The sequence below is a fragment of the Crocodylus siamensis genome, chromosome 11, assembly GCF_052110815.1.
Source record: "Crocodylus siamensis isolate JL-2025a chromosome 11, ASM5211081v1, whole genome shotgun sequence".
NCBI lineage: Eukaryota > Metazoa > Chordata > Crocodylia > Crocodylidae > Crocodylus > Crocodylus siamensis.
The window spans coordinates 36,125,337-36,145,629 of record NC_143405.1 but is presented as its reverse complement, the minus strand read 5'-3'; the positions used below and the strand labels follow the sequence as shown (position 1 = coordinate 36,145,629).

Genomic DNA, 20,293 nt, shown 5'->3' with positions numbered 1-20,293 from the left:
TCATCCAGAGTAACTGGTATAACCTGAAGGCCACAGCTTAGGTATAGTTTTCTCTCTAGCCCTCCTCTTGAAGCTAAGCCATTGTAACTTGTGTTTAATATTTAATATTGGATAAAATGGATGGAGAACAGTGGGGATGTTTCTGCTGCTTTAAAAGCAAAAGTCCAGATTGGATCCCAGAGCCCCCTCCCTTTAAAATGCTTTGAGATCTATGAATTTAACATGCATCATTTTTATTTATTATTGTTTTTAAGTTGCTCTTTTTAAAAAAGTCTTTTTCTTCTTTGGAATTTTCTAATTTAATTTCTTGAGGTTTTTTTTTCTTTTGGGAAGTATAATTTACCAAGAGATGTCAGAAATGCTTTGTGGAAAATAAAGTTGCATCAAATTTGGAGTGAACTTTATTTGTTATGAATCGGTCAAGAAGAGATTATTTATTAAAAATTTGTAAAGGTTTATTTTAATACAATCACAAACAAAAATTTGGTATACCACAGGGAGAATCTGAAATCTTCCATCCAATTTTTGTTGTTCCATGACCATGAATGCATTTATGCATAATTTAATTTAGAACTAAATCTCAGTGGCATAGGGGAAAAATCCTATCCAATGAGACATGAACAAAGTGTTATACTATTTCCCATTTATTTTCAAAGAATATTTTAGAGTAGGAAAGGCTCAGATCTTATGATGTCATCTTGACTACAAAGATTAAGAGACACTTTGTATTCTTGATTCTTATTTTCTGAAGTGAAAAAAAATAGCACAATTGAACATGATAGATTTACCCAGCAAATGATACTCTTAGGCAAAAGTCTAGGAAATTGATTTCTTTGAAACAAAATTACCTTGGCAATCATATCTTAGATCTAGATATAATTTCTCAACTTTTTCAAGCTCATGCATTCTGCCTTCAGAATTTAATTCAAAACAAAAACCAACAAAGCCAATTCCCAATGTACAGCACTCTCAGACTAACATTAAATAAGCCAGAGCTACATTCTAGTACTCTACGAGTGTGCATTAGCTACCAAACAAAGTGTTAAACAGGAGCTAATCAAAGTTTATTTACTAGTGAGGAACAAGTCTGCTCCTAAGTGGTGTAACTGTGAGCAGAAGTGGGCCCTTATTGCTTTCTGTGCTGTATACATGTTTGGGATTTTTAAAGTTAGCATCTGGGTCAGACCCAGAGGGTGCCGGTTGATGGAAGTCAATTGTCATGGTGCCCTGTGACCAGTGGGGTTCCCCAAGGCTCTGTCCTGGGACCTATTTTGTTCAACATCTTCATTAATGATGTGGACACTGGAGTCAGAAGTGGACTGGCCCAGTTTGCCAATGACACCAAACTCTGGGGTAAAGCATCCACACTTGAGGACAGAAGGATGATCCAGGCTGACTTTGACAGACTCAGGAAGTGGGAGGCTGAGAACCTGATGGTGTTTAACACCGAAAAATGCAAGGTTCTCCACCTTGGGAGGAAAAACCTGCAGCATCCTTATAGGCTCGGCAGTGCTATGCAGGCTAGCACTACAGATGAAAGGGACTTGGGGGTTATGATTGACCACAAGATGATCATGAGCCTTCAATGTGATGCTGCAGCTAGTAAAGTGACCAAAACATTGGCTTGCATCCATAGATGCTTCTCAAGTAAATCCCGGGACGTCATTCTCCCATTGTACTTGGCCTTGGTGAGGTCACAGCTGGAGTACTGCATCCAGTTTTGGGCTCCACAATTCAAAAAGGATGTGGAGAAGCTTGACAGAGTCCAGAGAAGAGCCACGCGGATGATCAGAGGTCAGGAAAACAGATCTTATTATGACAAGCTAAGAGCTATGGGGCCCTTTAGCCTGGAAAAGCGCAGGCTCAGGGGTGATCTGATAGCCACTGTTGCAGGTGCCCTGCTCCTAGAAGAGCAGAAACTGCCTGGGAGAGGGCCCAAAGAGAGAGACAGAAGCCCAGGTGCATGTTACCAGGGCAACAAACCAGAGGGCAAATTAGCCTGCACCTGCACATGGTCAGCTGACCAGAAGGGGGAGGGCCCTGGGCCCATATAAACCCCAAACACTCAGGCTGGAGCTAGGGAGGGCAGTCCTCTGCCAGCAGCCAAGGGGGAAGGAGCCCTTGTAGAGTAAGTGAAGGGAAGAGGTGTGACTAAGTTCTGCTCCTAGTAATGTAAAGGGACAGAGCACACCTTCTGCAGTTGGTGTTATGTTATAGCCCAGGGGCTTAAGTTTGGTTGTAGTTTTATATGGATGGTGGTTTGGGTAAGGCTATTTGGGGAAGGAGGAGGCCTCACTGGGGGCCCACTACAGTGTGGGGACCCCAGTGCCAGAGTGGGTGCGGCATTTGGGGAGCGTAGGCCCTGGCGCCAGAGAGGGTGCAGTACAAGGGCACAGAGACAAGACTGCGGAGAGCCCAGGCACCAGTGAGGCGTGGAGACAGGGCTGTGGAGAGCCCAAGTGCCGGTGAGGCGTGGACACAGGGCTGCAGAGAGCCCAGGTGCCGGTGAGGTGTGGAGACAGGGCTGCTGAGAGCCCAGGTGCCAATGAGGCGTGGAGACAGACAGGGCTGCGGAGAGCCCAGAGAGGACAAGGGGAGGCAAATCACATCAGGGCCTAGACCAGACAATGTCAATGCCATCTGCAAGGCTTGGGGCATGGTAAAGGGGTGGATGGAGCCACACATATAGCCCATAAGACTGGGGTGTCCCCGAAACACCCATTTTGAAATTGGACCCACAAGTGGTCTGGGAACCCACGAGGTTCAGAGAGTCTATCAAACTGTGTCCAAGAGGACTTTGAAGGCAGCCTTCCTATTTTTATAAGTACATCAAGACGTGGCGGGCAAGAACTGAGGGTGCCCATTGGGATGGTGGAACAGTTGAGGGGCCTTAGGAGATCACAGCTATCCTTAGAGACCCCATCCCGTGATAGCCACCTATAAGTTTATCAGGGGTCTTGTGGCGGTGACACGCCCCCACAGGTTTTCAAAGGGGTGGAGGTGAGCTCCCTGGGTCCCAAAACCCCGAAACAGACCCCCCATGAGGAAAACTTACCTCCTGCTGGCCTGGCAGCACAGGAGCTGGGACCATGGCCGCAGCCATGTGAGCTGGCATTATGCCAGCTGTTTAACCAGCTGTTCCCCACAAGGGGAACAGCTGGACCTATCATGGCGGCCGTGAGGAAGTTTAAAAGCCCCGACAGACCCTGTGGAGGGGGGGAGCCAGAGGAAGAGAGAGGAGGTGGGCAGCACATCAGACATGTTGAGGCTCCTGTGGGGAAGAGGAGCGGCACAGCCAGAGCAGCACTAGCGAGCAGGACAGGGGAAATCTTTGAGCCCCCTGCTGGAGGCAGAGCAGGGGAAACACTTCAGCCCCCTGTAGGAGGCAGAGCAGGGGAAGCACTGCAGCTCCCTGCAGAAGACAGACCGGGGGAGCGTTCAAGTTCCCTGCCGGAGGTAGAGAAGGGGCAGCATTTGAGACCCCTGTAGGAGGCTGGGGAAGAGGAGGCGGCTCCATGTCCCTCTCCTCCCCAGGAGAATATTTCTTCTAAAGAAAACAAAAAAAAAGGGAAAAAAAATCAAAGAGATAGAGAAGGTTGAGGCATCAAGGTCGGAAGGACAAGAGCTGACTGAGCCCACTTGGACGTGGGTTCCCCCACCTGAAGCAGGTGGCGAGCAAGCCCGCGGGGTTGAAACTACCAACGCACCATCACCTATCTTGTTGGCTAGTGGACGGGGTGTAGGGGAGGCAGAGCCCCGTGGAACATCATGCCACATAATTGTGAGTACTGCCATTGTCAGGAAGCCCTCCCAAGAAGATCTCCACTGAATCCCCTCTCTTGATAGCTTAACATCAAAGTCATGGCAGATGAGTTGAGGGGAGAGGCTACATACCCAACAGCCCGTGCTATCCATAAGGCCCCCCAGAGATCACAGGTGTTCACCAGGATGGGAATGATTGTTCACCAGAGCGGCCCAAGGGATGACATGGTTGAATGGTTATAAACTCCTGCAAGACTGTTTCAGGCTGGACATAAGGAAGAATTTCTTTACTGTCTGAGCCCCCAAGGTCTGGAATAACCTACCATTGGAGATGGTTCAAGCACCCACATTGAATGCCTTCAAGAGAAATTTGGATGCTTATCTTGCTGGGTTCCTATGACCCCAACTGACTTCCTGCCCCTCGGGCAGGGGGCTGGACTTGATGATCTTCTGAGGTCCCTTCTAGCACTAACATCTATGAAATCATCATAGTACCCAAAATCCTTCCAGGTAAAATAATTTAGCAATATGCAACATCTCTAGTAAACTTCATGAAGTCCTCTTTTCCCTTGTCAGGATATCTCTTCACTTTGAGTAAAGCTATTTCTTGAGAAGGGCAGTTCCTTGGTCTTTAGTTTTGTTTTGTTTTGTGTTTTAGTGTTGTAAAGGAAGGCTTGATGTTGTGAACGTCATATTTTATTAACCGAATTATAATTCCCAAGCTTTTTCTAAAGTTGTAGGCTGATAAATTACAACACAATGGGCAACTGACAAAGTACAGTTTATAAATGGTGGCACTGTATGTCATGACCAGGGATCCAGGTTTTCTGTTTCCCATGGAAAAATGGAGTAAACTGTGAAATTTACCTTTTTACCAGAGGCAAACACAGATTTCTCATTTTACAAGAGAAACTGCAGATTTTGCTGTTTTTTAATGAGCTGGGAGGGAGCAGGAGGAAGGAGGTGAGATGGGGCACCATGTGCATGGACATGCATATGGATCCAGGCAGCCTGCAGAGCAGCTCCAGCAGGTAAGTAGGAGGGAGAGGGGGATTCAGGGACCTGCAGGGAGGGAGCTGGGCAGGGCTGGGGCTGCTGCCCAGCCGGATGGAGCTTGGGGCTCAGGACTGCAATGTGAGGCTGCAGAACCCCAATGGGGAGCAGGACGGGGCTGCAGGTGGATCATCCAGAGGAGAGGAAAGGGGAGGGCTGGCTCCCTGCTGCTGTGCGCACTCCTGGGGGGGTATGGGGGACCCACATCCCCCAGATTTGTGCATGAGGCAGGCGCAGGCTGCAGGCACAGGGGATCTCGCACGGGGATCTCCTCACTGCTGCGACCTCCCCCCCACTCCCCACCCCCCGCTGCCCTGATGATATGCTGCCTACTTGTGCTGCTGTCCTCACTGCAGCCCCTATGCACAGGAAATGTATCGCCAGGGCAGTCTGGGGCAAGCAGTGGCAAGGAGGTTCTCCATGCAGTTCTAGTGTTTTCTGCCATGCTGTGTGGTGCCCATTGGGCTGCGGAGGCCACAGGGTGGGGAACAGGGTGGCAGGGAGCAGCAGGCCTGAATTGAGAAGCTACTTGCCACTGCCAGCTCTACCCCACTTCTCTTTCCTGTGGCTTCCGCAGCCCAGCGGGCAGCACCCAGTGTGGCAGGGAGCACTGGAGCCATGTGGAGAAGCTCCTTGCTGCTGCTCGCCCTGTGCTGCCCTGAAGATGTGCTTCTTACATGTGGGGCTGCAGTGAGGGAAGCAGCGTGGGACTGCGCCCCTTAAAGCAGAGGCATGATCAGGAGGCATATCGCCAGGGCAACAGGAGGGCAGCTAACAGGGGCAAAGAGATCCCTATGCAGCCCCACTGTCCTCAGCCATGCAGGGTCATGGCCACAGGGTTGTGGAGGCCCTTGGGGAAGGAAGCAGGGCGGGAGCTCAAGCCTGCACCCTGTGCCTGCCTCATGCACAAATCTGGGGGTTGCGGGTCTCCCCTGCCCCATGGGAGTACATGTGGTGGCAGGGAGCAGGCCCTCCTTCTCCCCCACCTGAGCCCGCAGCAGGCGGGAGCAGGGGTAGGGGTTGCAGAGCTGGGTCCATAGCCTTGGCAGTCGGGGGCCCCCTCTGGCAAGGCTGGGGAAGCAGGGGCTGTGGGCGGGGGGCAAGGGGCACCAGCAAGGCAGTGGGGACTGGGGGGTGGGGAGTGAGAGGCACGAGCAGGGCCAGGGGGCTGTGGGTGGGGAGTGAGGGGCACCAGCAGGGCTGAGGGGGGCGGGGCTGTGGGGCGGCCTTTCATTTTAATAATGGACTTTGGGATTTTTATCAGAGAATTCATGATTTATTGACTTCAGTGGAGATACATAAATGTACCCTGTTGTGGATTTGAATCTGACCCAGTGCCTCTCTTTATCTTCCAAATTGGTGATACATTTCCATTTACATCACTGCATGGTACTGTATTTTAAAAGGTACAATTTTGCATATCTGTTTCTCTAGCTTTTAATCTTCTACCTTAATGAAATGTAAATATATTGTGGTAAGCATAATGGCAAGATATGACTAAGTAGAAATAAAATGCTTGATTCACACACTATTGCAAAATTCTGCCTTACATGCTCATGGTTAACACTGAAATGAGTATAAACCACAATGCTAATCTGCAAGAAAATTTGGCACACACCTTGAAAATAATAATAGTAAAAAACCCTGAATTACTATAAAAATACCCACAGAAGTAATTTATACTAAGATTTATTTTTAAGAGTTAGTATTGCATCCCAGGAACTTAAAAACCATATTTTCTATTAGGAAAACATTTCCCATCCCAATTTATATTCACTGCATGTATTAGGTTCACAAACCACAGTTAAGTTTTCCTCTGGGGCACAGTACACTCATTTTTTATACTGAGAATAATTAAAGTTCTAAAAAAACCACAGAGAAATTATTTTCCCAGTCATGTTTGCAATTTTTTACTCTTAGAATTACATAAGTCTCTGCGTTATGACATTTAATTCCTGTTTTTATTAGACTTTGCCAAAGAAAGAGTAAAGAACCTTCATTTTTGTCTGGCTTGTCACCCTTCAAAAGTCCCGAAATAAGCATTTTCACATGAATTCATAAACTGACTTTAATGTTCAAAGAAACTTAATTTCTCTGTGCCCTGCAAAGAAGGGGAAAATTAGAGATGGGACAGTAATTTACTATTTATGCCTATCTAAAGTTTTGCTGGGATCCTTTTATACCATTCTTAGCATCCAACCTAGTTAGGCATTTTGTGCAGCAAGTTCCAGTTACGATTAATTATAATTTGTGGTACATTCCCCATTCTACTTGCTGTAATTAGCAAGATTATTATTGAATTTGGCCCTACATGCAAAAGCACAGTTTAGCTAGGAAGTGATACAGGTCATGGACAGCTGTGTTGTTTGAAGCGCTCAAATATGCTTGAGGTGGTCTGAACAGCAAAGGCACAGATGTTCATGGAGAAACAAGCACTTGAAATCCAGACATGCAGGGCACATATGGTTTGTGGCCCCACAAACCTTTTTGTGGCCCCACAATCCTCACTTGTTGCACATTAAACCATGCACAGCCCTGGTAATTTGCCATCTGTGGGCAATATCCCGTCACCACATGCTGCTCCCTGCTGGCTATCTCCACACTGAGGCGCTCTCTGCCCCAGTCAGCCCCCTCCTTCCTCACCTCCCCCTCTGAAGCACATGGAGTCCAGTGGGGAGCTGGGGGAAGCTGGATACAGTCCACAACAAAGGGCATGTGCAGGGGCACCCACTGTGGCACAAATCTGTGCTGCTTCTATTTGTGCCATGGCAAGCACACGACCTTGCTCATCTGGACATGGCCTAAAGCTGGCCGAAGTGCTTCAAAAATGACCCTCAGAAAAAAATAAAAAAGGAACAATTTTGAAGCACTTCCTAAAATGTTTGTATGCTCCAGAAGTCCTCTGCATTCCACAGTGCTCTGTTCCCCACTCCACCTTCCTTAGGGAGTGGTGGGAAGAGCAGGACAGTCAGCCAATGAATGCTCTCTTTGCACTCAGCTGTCTTTGGAAACCTCCAAGCTAGGGACAGAAATTAAACATAAACCAGTGTAAGTGACTGGAAATCAGTTCAAATCTGTAACACAATAGAAGTTCAGTGCACATAAACCACTTTCAAAATGGCTGAACCCCATTTAAGATAAACATGAATGGATAGAGGATCAGATTTAACAGATTTAGGTTTATTGAACTAAATCTGTCCCTGATCTCCTCCAGATTCAAGTTTACTCACAGTCCCTCAGAATCCCAGGATGCTTTGTACCTTCCTCACAAACCTCCCTCCACTTGCAGGGTGGGTGGGCTAGCTTTGGCCCAAACTGTCTGCTTCAGCTGAGCGGGGAGGAATGCTCTAGCACTGCCTGGTTTCTGGCCTGAGCCACTGCAGGCATGTGGCTGCATTTCCCGAATCAAAAGTGAATGTCTGTTCACTTGCTTATCAGTTCAATCTACACAGCTTAGACTAACCTGCAAATATTAAATTCATTCATATTGGGCTTTTTGACTGTTTGTACTTAGCCCCAGAGACCAAGAAGCATGCAGGAGTCCCTGCTATTCAGTCCCCTGCCTGGAAAGCAGTGCCACTGAATACCTTCATGGCCTTTTTGTAGATCTCCAGTGAGGGAGTGGCCGCAAGGCTACACATCTGTATGGTGTCAAATCTGAAGTGCTCTGGGATTTGGAGCTCTTCAAAATGCATATCTGTCCATACCCACAGTGAAACAAGAAGAAGCTAATAATGCCACTAGTCATGAGTACTAGAAAAAATGTATCTTATTAAATATGTTATGCCCAGGAATCACAGAAATATAAAAACACAGGCCTCATATTAGCAGTAATCGTAGATCTCCCTCTCTGTTTTTTGTATAATACAAAGATGGTCCATGTCTTCATTCTAGTTGTTATGTGTTTATACAGTACCTGGTACAATGGGGCTGATGTCCATAGGTACTCCCACAAGACAAATGAGAATTTATTACTTGTATGTTTTATTTTACAGATTAAATATAACTTGTAAAAAAAGTGCTGAAAATCTAACACTTACCATTATGTGACATGCCAACTGCAAGGCACTTCTGGAATCTGCAGTACTGACATTTATTTCTGCTTTTCTTATGAATGCGGCAATTAAGATCACATCTGTCATAAATCAGCTTTAATCTGATTGTTCTTCGAAAGAAACCCTGCAATAAATATAAAAATATGGGTAAACAATCAGCATAAAATTATCTGTGATTACATGAAAAACTTGCTACACATGCTCCATCATAAGTCATAATTTTCTATTATTGACCATACAACCGGTTTTCCATCTTCCCCCTCTTTTGATGGTAAATTTCAAGCAAATCCTAACACTAGCTGTGGGATATGTTTCTTTCCCTTTTACTGTGTTTCTTTACTTCCTTGCAAATCTTTTTGTTTCTCCCTTTTTAAAGATTCATTTTCCTCTACCTATACTGTTTACCTGGGTGCTCTTAGGGCTGACCTTTTTTTAAATAGGTATTTCTGGAATCTAATTCCTAGGATGATTATTTATTCGGAGCATTCAATTTGTTTTTACTGTTTGGAACTTACTGGTGTGCAAAGTACAAGAGCGCATGAAAAATTCTAAACCACTTGCGCAGGGTAACTATTGAACAGAGCAATGTAGGCCTATAGATACATTCTTATTGATTATCAGGGAAATTCAAAATCTTGTCTTTTTGCAACATTCTTTTATTACTTCAAATTTTATAGAAATAGAATCTAACAACATAACAAAAATATTTCTGCTTATGTGGTGGTTTAGAATTTAGAACCAGTTATGAATTCTGCATAAAAATACAGCTCTTCCAGCCAACTATCAACAGCATAAATAATAGCCAGTGAGCAACAGCACATTTCAGAAGCAATGTGTTTCTAAACGGTTTATTGCTCTTGCTGGATTAGATTTGTAATGCAAAATTAGGACTGTTCTTAAACAACCCCCATATGATTGTAATTTTAGATTATTCATGCACAGTTTATATTAATAAGGCATATCCAAGTTTATTAGAAATCATTACTTGTTACAACTAGTTTTTCTCATACCTAAGTTATAAGCATGGTGCTGACTTCCATTTACATAATTCATCGTGACCTTAAGTAATCAACAATACACATACTATTCTTTAGATAATTTTTTTGTTTGCAATTTTGACTTTCATGCTTTTGTTCAACACTAAATTAGGTCTATCCCATTATGCATCTTTCACAGGACATGATGAATTTCAGTTCAGGTGCTTTAAAATACTGAATGTTGATTTACCTTCTTTACTAGTGACTCAACAAGCTACAAGAAGCAAATATTATCATTTTATTTATACTTTCTTGATGACCCTGGCATCGATCACCTAATACTGAAGATAAGCTGTCTTTGTAGTTTTTTAAGTCACTCTCTAATATCTTGAGACTTTCTATAACTGTCTACACCTGGGCAAAGCGAGTGCAGAATGCTACCAAATCAGAATTTATAAAAACTGAACATGCAATTACCTAAGGTTGGACTAAAAACTGGAACTGGGCACTAACCTTCCTTTAAGTCAAATCTACTTTTTAAAGTAGTAATGGGATAATCCTGATTAGATCACCTTTTCTTGTAATTGACTAAACTGAAAATAAATCTAGCATAAATAATAAAAAGAAAATTATTTAAAAAAATAATTTTAATTATAGAATGTGTCTGTAACAGAAAAACATTTTAAACAAATTGCATTTAACTTGACAGTAATCTCTCAGATTCTTTTTTTCACAAGTGATTTTTCACTTGGTAATAGTAGCAAGTTCTCATGACAGAGAGGACACCCATATGACCACCTACCTTACAGCCTTCACATGCATGTACACCATAATGAAACCCAGAAGCCTTGTCTCCACACACTCTACATTCTATAGTCATAAGGGAATTAGAAGATTCTTCATGAGGTTTATTGTACAACTGGACTTTTTCTGAAAAATAAGGTGGAGAAGGAGGCTCCATTTTGATTGCACCTGTGTATGAAAAAAAAGCACCTGGTCAAAACGTACAATAAGAGATCAAGAAGTAACAATAAATAGATTCATTATAATTAGCAACCATAGTATAAATAAGGCCAGATTCTTAACCCTGTTTGATATTAAAAATAATGAGTTGTAAACAAAAGGTGTAAAGTACTATAAACTACATGCAGCCATATAAGCAGGCTATAAATGAGGCTGAACAATTTTGAAGATGGTAGGCTCTGGAGTAGAAAGAGAATCATAGGTTCAGAATTCAAATCTGTAGCGCACTCTCTCACTGTTCAAAGGCCTTGTGGTATTCATTGCAAATGCAGGGCTGAAGTCCCTAATGTAGTCTAAAAACACAATTACATGAAAGAACCAGTCAGTTTGATATTTTGGATCATTAAATAGGTTAACAGTGTTCTAAAGGTGCTTATGCTCTTAAAAATATGTCTTTCTACTGGAAAATGTGGTTCAGTCTCAGTGGGTGCATCTACACATGCTGTTAAGGCAACGCAATAAATTTAGGCACAGTTTCTGCCAGAGTTAACTGCTCCTGGGCACAGTGTCTACAAGTGTGCCTGGGACCACAGCAATTAGAGCTGGGGTGAAGCAGTTCTGAGCTGGCAGGAGGTATGGGGGGTCAGCCCCAGGCTCTGGGTGGTGGTGTCAGGTGGTGGAGGGGCTGGCAGGGGCCAGAGGTCTGTCAGGGGCTAGAGGTCTCTATTGTAAGACAGTACTATCCCCAACACTACTATCTTACAGAAGAGTTAATCTACTGCAACCTAATACTGCTGTATGCAGGGCTGGTACAAACATTAGGTGAACTAGGTAGTCATCTAGGGCACAAAATTTGGGGAGGCGGGTGTCAAAAGTATACGCAGAACAAAATAACAGGAACATTATTCTAAATAACAGTCCTGGCTAGCTATGGCACCACCTTGGTCTAAGAACTTTGGTTTGGTAAGGGGAGAAAGACCTCTGAAAAGATCTCAGAGGAAAGCTCACTAGAATCACAACTCCTACCTTTTCAACTCTCAAACGGACTTATGACAAGAGCATACCACTGGCATTGTCATCCTAAAAAATGAACCCCTACTATATCATCTTACAGCTTGTGAAACTAATTTCATCTTACACCTTCCTTCTCCCTTCCAGCCACTCTTTTTAAAATCTAAAGCAGCCTAGATTTCATCAGATGCATTTAAGATTTCATCAAGATGACCAAAATACACCAACTCCGGGTATAGATATGAATTGTGCCCATAATTCAGGAAACAGGCTTCAAGGTAGGAATTTCTTGGTTTGATTTTGTAGATTTCAACGTAGATCTCAATGTAGTTATTATCTTAGGTACACCTGAGTGGTCATGTTTAATATTCTTAATTTTATAATGTCTAGAAATGGTCAGAGTATGATTGCTGAATCGTTACATTTAATTCATATAAGAATGCATGTGATTTTTTAAAGTAAGTTGAGCTAGGGGTAAGCATTTATGTACATATTATGTTTGGATACTCATGTAAGATATACATAGGCATTTAGAATATGTGTGTTAATGCAGAGTGAGTGCTAATTAATTGCTAGCAAGCTCAAGAGATATTCTTTAATTAGTTCATTATATAAAGTGTATCGTTGTTGTGTAAGGAAACAGTTGTATGACAGTGTGTACAGAACATGTAAGGTTGGTTGACCCAGAAATCTGCTGGGATATATGAGATAAGTAAACATAACTACTCAATGGACAATGACAATTTACTTTACAGAGGACCATGGCAAGGAAATAGGAAAACATCTGCTTGATTACGCAGTCTTGACCAACATTAGATAACCAGTTGCCATGTTTACACCCTTAGTCGTACATCCTAACAAATACCTTCCTGATTGCAGGGGCAGTTTGCCCATTAAGGCACTTCAGGCAGTGCCTATCTATATTTCTTCCATGATAATTTATTCAATTGTCCACATTATTAATGTCATCACAGTCAGAATTTTCTTTGAAATTGTACTTAGATTCATGAATGTCACGTGCCCCTGGCAGCTGGGGGGGCATGGCAGCAGCAGGAGCATGACGGAGGGAGCGCTGCCTGTAGACATCACCAGCAGTGTCAGCAGTGGAGGGAGAGGGGTCACTGGCTGCAGGCGCCGCTGACAATGTTGGCAACACCTTTTTGTAGGGGGTGCACCACCACGCTCATGGCGTTGCCCCTATGCATTGCTCCTGCTTAGATTGATTGTTCTCTATATTGATAATTTATTTAAAACAGTTTAAAACTGTTTCAGGGGAATGGTACCATGGCAGATGGAAAAAACCCGTCTGGAGCTTAGTATCATAAACGAAAAGCTGAACAGGAAAAAGAACAAGCAAAGCAAAAGGGTTCCATTCTGAAATAACTTCCATTTTACCCATATCAAGATGGAAGCCGTTCACAATATCAAGATGAAGGAAGCTGACATGAAGATGAAGGCAGCTTACTTCAAGACGAAGGCAGCTCACAGCATTAAACTGACTTTGAAATCGAGAAAATTTATTTGCCTACAGACACACATGCTGAAGTTGAGGTAGAGAAAGATAATAAGGGAGCAGAAGGTACATATGTGAAAGATGAAGAAGGTGCAAACAAGTTACAGTACGGTGACCCTGCTACATCACCTAGATGTGATGATCTTGTGCGACAAATAATGGTGGAACATGGATCTGAACAAGTTCAGGAATTTCACTTCCCTAAATATGGAAATAAAAGATCCATATTTGCATCATTGCAAGAGGTTACTTACCAATGGGGAAGAAATGTATTGACAGCGGCTACAATATTCAGTGTCAAAAGACTCAAGTGGTTTGCTTCTGCTGCAAGTTGTTTAGCAGTAAAGCAACTGGTGCATCATCACTTACTGAAAACGGTTCAAAGGACTGGAAAAACATATCTGCAATTCTCTCTTCTCATGAAAAAAGTTGTGAACATTTGGAAAATTTCCAAAACTGGAAAGAACTTGAACTGCGATTGAAAAAACAGAAAACTATTGATGAAGAAAATTTACATGGGATCAAGCGAGAGGAAGAATACTGGCCGTAAATACTGGAACGACTGATTGCTTTAGTGAGAGTTCCTGGTGGGCAAAACTGGGCATTCTGTGGGACAAATGAAAAATTATACAGTGCTGGTAATGGAAACTTCTTAAAATTTATTGAATACTTGGCTTTGTTTGATCCAGTCATGAAGGAGCATCTGTGTAAAATAAGTGACCACGAAACCCATGTTCATTACCTTGGGAGAAGGTGTTGCAGGGCACTAAGGTGCCTGCTCCTTTAAGGGCAGAAACTGCCTAGAGAGAGGGCACTAGAAGTCAGGCAGGAACCCCCACAGATGAAGGATATTGTGGCAGCAGGCATAAGGAGGGAATTAGCCTGCTCCTGCAGCCAGTCAGCTGACCAGAAGAGGCAGGGCCCTGGGCACATATAAACCCCACGGCTGGGACTAGAGGGTCAGTTCCCTGCCAGCAGCCAAAGGGGAAGGAGCCTCCAGGGAGGAATTGCCCAGGGACACTGCACTTAGGGCTAATGGGGCTCCAAGAACTCACCAGGTACCCTTGCCTACAAGGCACTTAGTGCCGGGGAAGAAGTTTGACTCTTTTAAAAAGGCAGAGCACACCCTGAACTTCTTGTGTTATGTTATAGCCCAGGGGCTCATATTTTTGGTTGTTGTTTCTATAAACACCGGTGGATCAGGCTGAAGCTACTGGGGAAGGAGGAGGCCTCATTGGGGACCTCAGTGCCAGGGAGGCGCAGAGATGAAGAGGGTGAGCAGAACCCAGAGGTGGGGGCGCAGAGACAAAGGGGTGAGCAGACCCCAGCACCAGGGGCGCAGAGCTGAAGGGGGTGAACAGGCCCCAGCACCGGGGGGCGCAGAGACAGGGTTGAGGAGAGCCCAGCGCCAGGGGGCATGGAGAGAGACAAGTGGTAAATACCATCTGCAAGGCTTGGGGCATGGTAAAGGGGAAGTTTTGGAGTTATGCATCTAGCCCATAAGGCTGAAGGTACCCCAAGGCAACCATTTTTGTGCAAGACCCAAAAGGGGTCCAAGAACCCACAAGTCAGCAGGGTCCATCAGGACCGTGCCCAATGTAAACTCGAGCGCAGCCTCCCTATTCAAGATAATTACCAACAAGATGTGGCAGGTGAGAAAGAGGGTGCCCATTGGGTAGGATTGGCATGGTCAAGAATCCCTAGGGGTATTACACCGTCCCTGGGGACCCAGTACCATGACAGAAGGCTACAGAATGAACTAATTCAACTCCTAGCAAATCCTGTTAAAGAGAAAATCGTAAAAGCTGCCCATCTGCAAAATACTTTTTAATAATTCAGGACTGTACACAAGATGTGAGTCATATTTAGCAGATGACAATCATAATTCATTTTGTAGATGTGGCAAAATATACAGATGTGGATAATCTCAACATGCAGTAAGGCAGCGGCCCTAGATTTTTGGAGGGCAAACTTCAACGAGCTGAGGATAGTTGGAGAAGCGCTGAGGTCCCAGAGGGGAGGGGAGCCAGATGTCCAAGGAGAGTGGTCGCTCCTTAAGGAGACGATCCTCCAAGCCCAAAGGAAGGTAATCCCAACAAGGATCAAAGGGAGCAGGAGAGCACACAAGCCTCCATGGCTCACCAAAAGCATCCGGGAATATCTCCTTGCTAAAAAGAAGGCTTACACCCAATGGAAAGAAGGGGTCATCACCAGGGAGGACTATTCTGTAGTTGCTCGGGGATGTAGGGGGGTAGTTAGGAAGGCCAAGGCAGAGTTGGAACTGGGACTAGCTTCCCAGATTAAGGACAATAAGAAGTCCTTTTTTAAATACATTGGGGGTAAAAAGAAGGTCCCGGGTAATGTGGAGCCCTTGCAGGACACGTTGGGAAATTTGGTTGTCACACCAGACGGCAAAGCTAACATGTTTAACGATTTCTTTGCCTCCGTCTTCCTAAGTAGGGACCAGAACAGCCACCTCCCTACTGGGCCCCCCTCGGGCCCCAGGGGAGGCACACCTGGGCCACGGGTTAGCGAGGATTTAGTTAGGGAGCTTCTGGAGGGGTTGGACATATTCAAGTCAGCCGGTCCGGATGATCTCCACCCTTGAGTTCTAAAGGAACTGGCCCAGGTCATTTCAAGTCCCCTGGCATGGCTTTATGAACACTCGTGGTGCTCTGGTGAGGTACCAGAGGACTGGAAGATGGCCAGCATGGTTCCCATCTTCAAAAAAGGCAGGAAGGAGGACCTGGGAAACTATAAGCCGGTTAGTCTTACCTCGATCCTAGGCAAGCTATTTGAGAATATTATGCTGGCACACATCCAGGAAGGGCCAGCAGGGGACTGCATGCTTAGGGGCAACCAACACAGGTTCATCAGTGGCAGGTCCTATCACACCAATCTGGTGGCCTTTTACGATCAGATCACCAGATTATTAGATGCAGGGGTAGCAGTGGACATAGTCTTCCTGGACTTCCAGAAGGCTTTTGACACTGTCTCTCACCCCGTTCTCATTAAGAAACTGGGGGGCTGTGGTGTAGACACCCAGACAGTCAATTGGGTCGCCAACTGGCTGGAGGGCCGCACCCAGAGGGTGGTAGTGGATGGGTCCTTCTCAACCTGGAAGGACGTGGGCAGTGGGGTTCTGCAGGGCTTGGTCCTCGGGCCCCCACTATTCAACATCTTCATCAGTGATTTGGATGAGGGGGTAAAAAGCACCCTGTTCAAATTTGCTGATGACACTAAGATGTGGGGGGATGTGGGCACATTGGAAGGATGCAACAGGCTCAATCAGACCTGGACAGGTTACAAGGGTGGGCGGATGAGAATAGGATGGGTTTCAACACAGACAAGTGCAAGGTGATGCACCTGGGGAGGAACAACCGGCACCATACCTACAGGTTGGGGAACTCCCCTCTTGTCAGCATGGGGGCTGAAAAGGATCTTGGGGTCATCATTGACTCCAAGATGAACATGGGCCGGCAGTGTGGGGAGGCAGTTAGAAAGGCCAACTGCACCTTGTCATGCATCCACAGATGCATCTCGAGCAGGTCCAAGGAGGTGATCCTCCCCCTCTATGCGGCACTGGTCAGGCCGCAGCTGAAATATTGCGTCCAGTTCTGGGCGCCACACTTCAAGAGGGATGTGGACGGCATGGAGAGGGTCCAGAGGAGGGCCACTCGTATGATCAGGGGACAACAGGGCAGGCCCTATGAGGAGAGGCTACAGGACCTGAACCTGTTCAGCCTTCGAAAGAGAAGGCTGAGGGGGGATCTTGTGGCCTGTTATAAACTAGTCAGGGGGGCTCAGCAGGCATTGGGGGAGTCACTGTTCCCCCGAGCACTGCCAGGAGTGACCAGGAATAACGGTCACAAGCTGGCAGAGGGTAGGTTTAGGCTAGATATGAGGAGGTGCTACTTCACAGTCAGGGCGGCTAGGGTCTGGAACCAACTTCCAAGAGAAGTGGTGCAGGCTCCTACCCTGGGGGTTTTTAAGAGGAGGTTAGATGAACACCTTGCTGGGGTCATTTGACCCCAGTATTCTTTCCTGCCATGGCAGGGGTTCAGACTAGATGATCTGCTCAGGTCCCTTCCAACCCTAGAAACTATGAAACGATGAAACAATGAAACATGTACTGACATTTATTTCTGAATATAAACTGACAGTTTTCCCAACATCTTCACTGCTTTCCGCATTCTCTTGACTCTCCTAGTTTCTGTTGCTAGTGGGGAGAGTAGGTTCTCAAAGTTAAAATTGATAAAGACATACCTTCGTTCTTCTATGCTGCAAGAGAGACTTGTTGGACCGTGTCGATAGAACATGAAATAGCAGGAAAACTTTGTCTTAAAGAACTTGTTTCTGAATTTATGAAACTGAAAGGGCGAACAGCAAAGTTCTAATTTTTTACATAAATGTTTGTGAAGATTTTAACTGTACATGTATTATAATAGATTCTATTAGATTTTTGTAGTATAATTGTTTACTGTTTACAGCTTACTGTTACCATCTCAGTAAATACAAACAAATATGGTAAATCTTCAACAATCTACAGTGCTGACCATAAAAGAAAGCATTGATCTTTCTACCCATGATCACTAATCATATGAATAGGGAAAAAAAAGCCAACAAATCTAGTAACAAAAAGATCACAAAAAGATGTAGGCTTTGACACATGAAGATGGTGTCTGAGGAGGTACTGCAGACTGACAAACACTATACCATCCTAAAAAACCACCTCTATGTGCATAGTGGGAGTTTCGATATCCCCATATCTAAAGACCTCTGCTAACCCTGAGTGCATAGTAAGGCCACACTCATTCTGTTAACAGGTACTCTCCAAACCTTCAAAGTTAAGGACAGAATTTACCAGTTGACAGACAATAAAGTATAGCAAAAAATTAAAAATATTCATTTAATAATTATGAACATGGATATTTAACAGGAGGACCATGGTTTTAATTAGTCTTTAAATACCTTTTTATAACACCTGGATGCAGGAGTAGGGGTAGATATTGTTTACTTGGACTTCAGGAAGGCCTTCAATATGGTATCCCACCCCATACTGGTGAACAAATTAAGAGGCTGTGACTTGGATGATTACACAGTCTGGTGGGTAGCAAATTGGCTAGAGGGTCGTATGCAGAGAGTGGTAGTGGATGGGTTGGTATTGACCTGGAAGGGCGTGGGTAGTGGGGTCCTGCAGGGCTCAGTTCTTGGACCAATACTCTTCAATGTCTTCATCAGTGACTTGGATGAGGGAGTGAAGTGTACTCTGTCCAAGTTTGTGGATGATATAAAACTGTGGGGAGAAGTGGACACACCAGAGGGCAGGGAACAACTACAGGCAGACCTGAATAGGTTGGACAAATGGGCAGAAAACAATAGAATGCAATTTAACAAGGAGAAATGCAAAGTGCTGCACCTAGGAAGGAAAAATGTCCAGCACATCTACTGCCTAGGACATGACCTTGGTAGCACGGAAGCGAAAGAGATCTTGTAGTCCTAGTGGACTCCAAAATGAACATGAGTTGTCAGTGTGATGAAGTCATCAAAAAACCTAACTGTACTTTATCATGCATCAGCAGATGCATGACAAACAGAACCAAGGAAGTGATACTTCCCTTCTACTGGGTGCTGGTCAGACCACAGTTGGAGTACTGTGTGCAGTTTTGGGCACCACACTTCAAGAGGGATGTGGATAACCTGGAGAGGGTCCAGAGAAGGGCCACTCGTATGCTTAAGGGCTTGCAGGCCAAGCCCTACAAGGAGAGACTACGGCACCTGGCCTCTTCAGCCTCCGCAAGAGAAGGTTGAGAGGTGACCTTATGGCTGCCTATAAATTCATCATGGGGGCACAGAAGGGAATTGGTGAAGCTCTACTTACCAAGGTGACCCCTTGTCACCCATGGGAGTCACAAGAAATAATGGCCATAAGCTAGCTGAGAGCAGATTTAGACTGGACATTAGGAGGAACTTCTTCACAAAATCAGAAATAGGCTCCCAAGGGAGGTGGTGCTCTCCCCTAACTTGGGAGTCTTCAAGAGGAGATTGGATGGGCATGTGGCTGGGGTCATCTGAACCCAGCACTCTTTCCTGCCTATGCAAGGGATCAGACTCAATGATCTATTGAGGTCCCTTCCGACCCTAACATCTACGAATCTATGAAGCTATGAACACCTGCAGTTCACCTTCTTTGCAACAACTGGATGTCAAGATAAGATACAAATCGTTCTGATATTTTAGAATGTTAGAAAAGACCAAATCCCAAAGTCTTTACAGTCATGTTAATGGAAAGCTGCCTCATTGAGGGCATCAAGATTTTATATTCTATTTGTTTCAATGCTGGGTTATTAGAGCCTCATGGGTATTTCCTACCAAAGAAATGGTTTATATATAAAAATGTTTTTTCACCTATTTGGTTAAATAGTGGTTCAGTGGAACTGCACAGCTTCTCTTTATTCATTTTGCAAAATTAAAGTCACTATCTTCGCTATAATAAATGGCTAAAGAACTTAATCCCAAATAGAGACTTAACAATGCAGCTACTTGCACATGGCAGCTGTGACATAACAGAGCAGCAGCAACTTCCAGATGCCTCTTGCCACTGGTGCGATCATGCAGCTGCAGAAGCCCTGGTTGCCCTGCCCTAGCTATGCTTCTGCCTACAAATAAAAATATCAGGTCAAAGAATCTTCTAGCTGGTCTTGCAACAGAACGTCAATAATCTGATTTTCAGCAGGAGTAGGGTGACCAAACCTGACTGAGAAACATTCAATTGAGGTGTTACTGACAACTCAGAAACTAGGGGCTTCTTTGCTATCCTCTAGCAATACCAAAGGTAAACTATAAAATTTTAAGGGCTTCCCTACACTAGGAAAATCAATATTGTCATATTACTACAAACTTCTCCAATACAGACAAGATTTAGGCCATGATTTCATTAATCAGTTTAGGATACAAAA

At 44.8% G+C, this 20,293-nt stretch overlaps 1 protein-coding gene across 1 annotated transcript in view; it reads right to left on the bottom strand.

Annotated features, from left to right (window-relative positions):
• Positions 1-20,293, bottom strand: part of PPARG (peroxisome proliferator activated receptor gamma) — a 122,890-nt gene that overhangs the window by 41,707 nt on the left and 60,890 nt on the right. Inside the window, exons 4-5 of the mRNA XM_090022226.1 lie at positions 10,650-10,819; positions 8,856-8,994 (exon numbers count right to left, since the gene is read on the bottom strand). Coding sequence (XP_089878352.1) covers positions 8,856-8,994; positions 10,650-10,819 — 309 coding nt within the window. The remainder of the gene's footprint in view (positions 1-8,855; positions 8,995-10,649; positions 10,820-20,293) is intronic.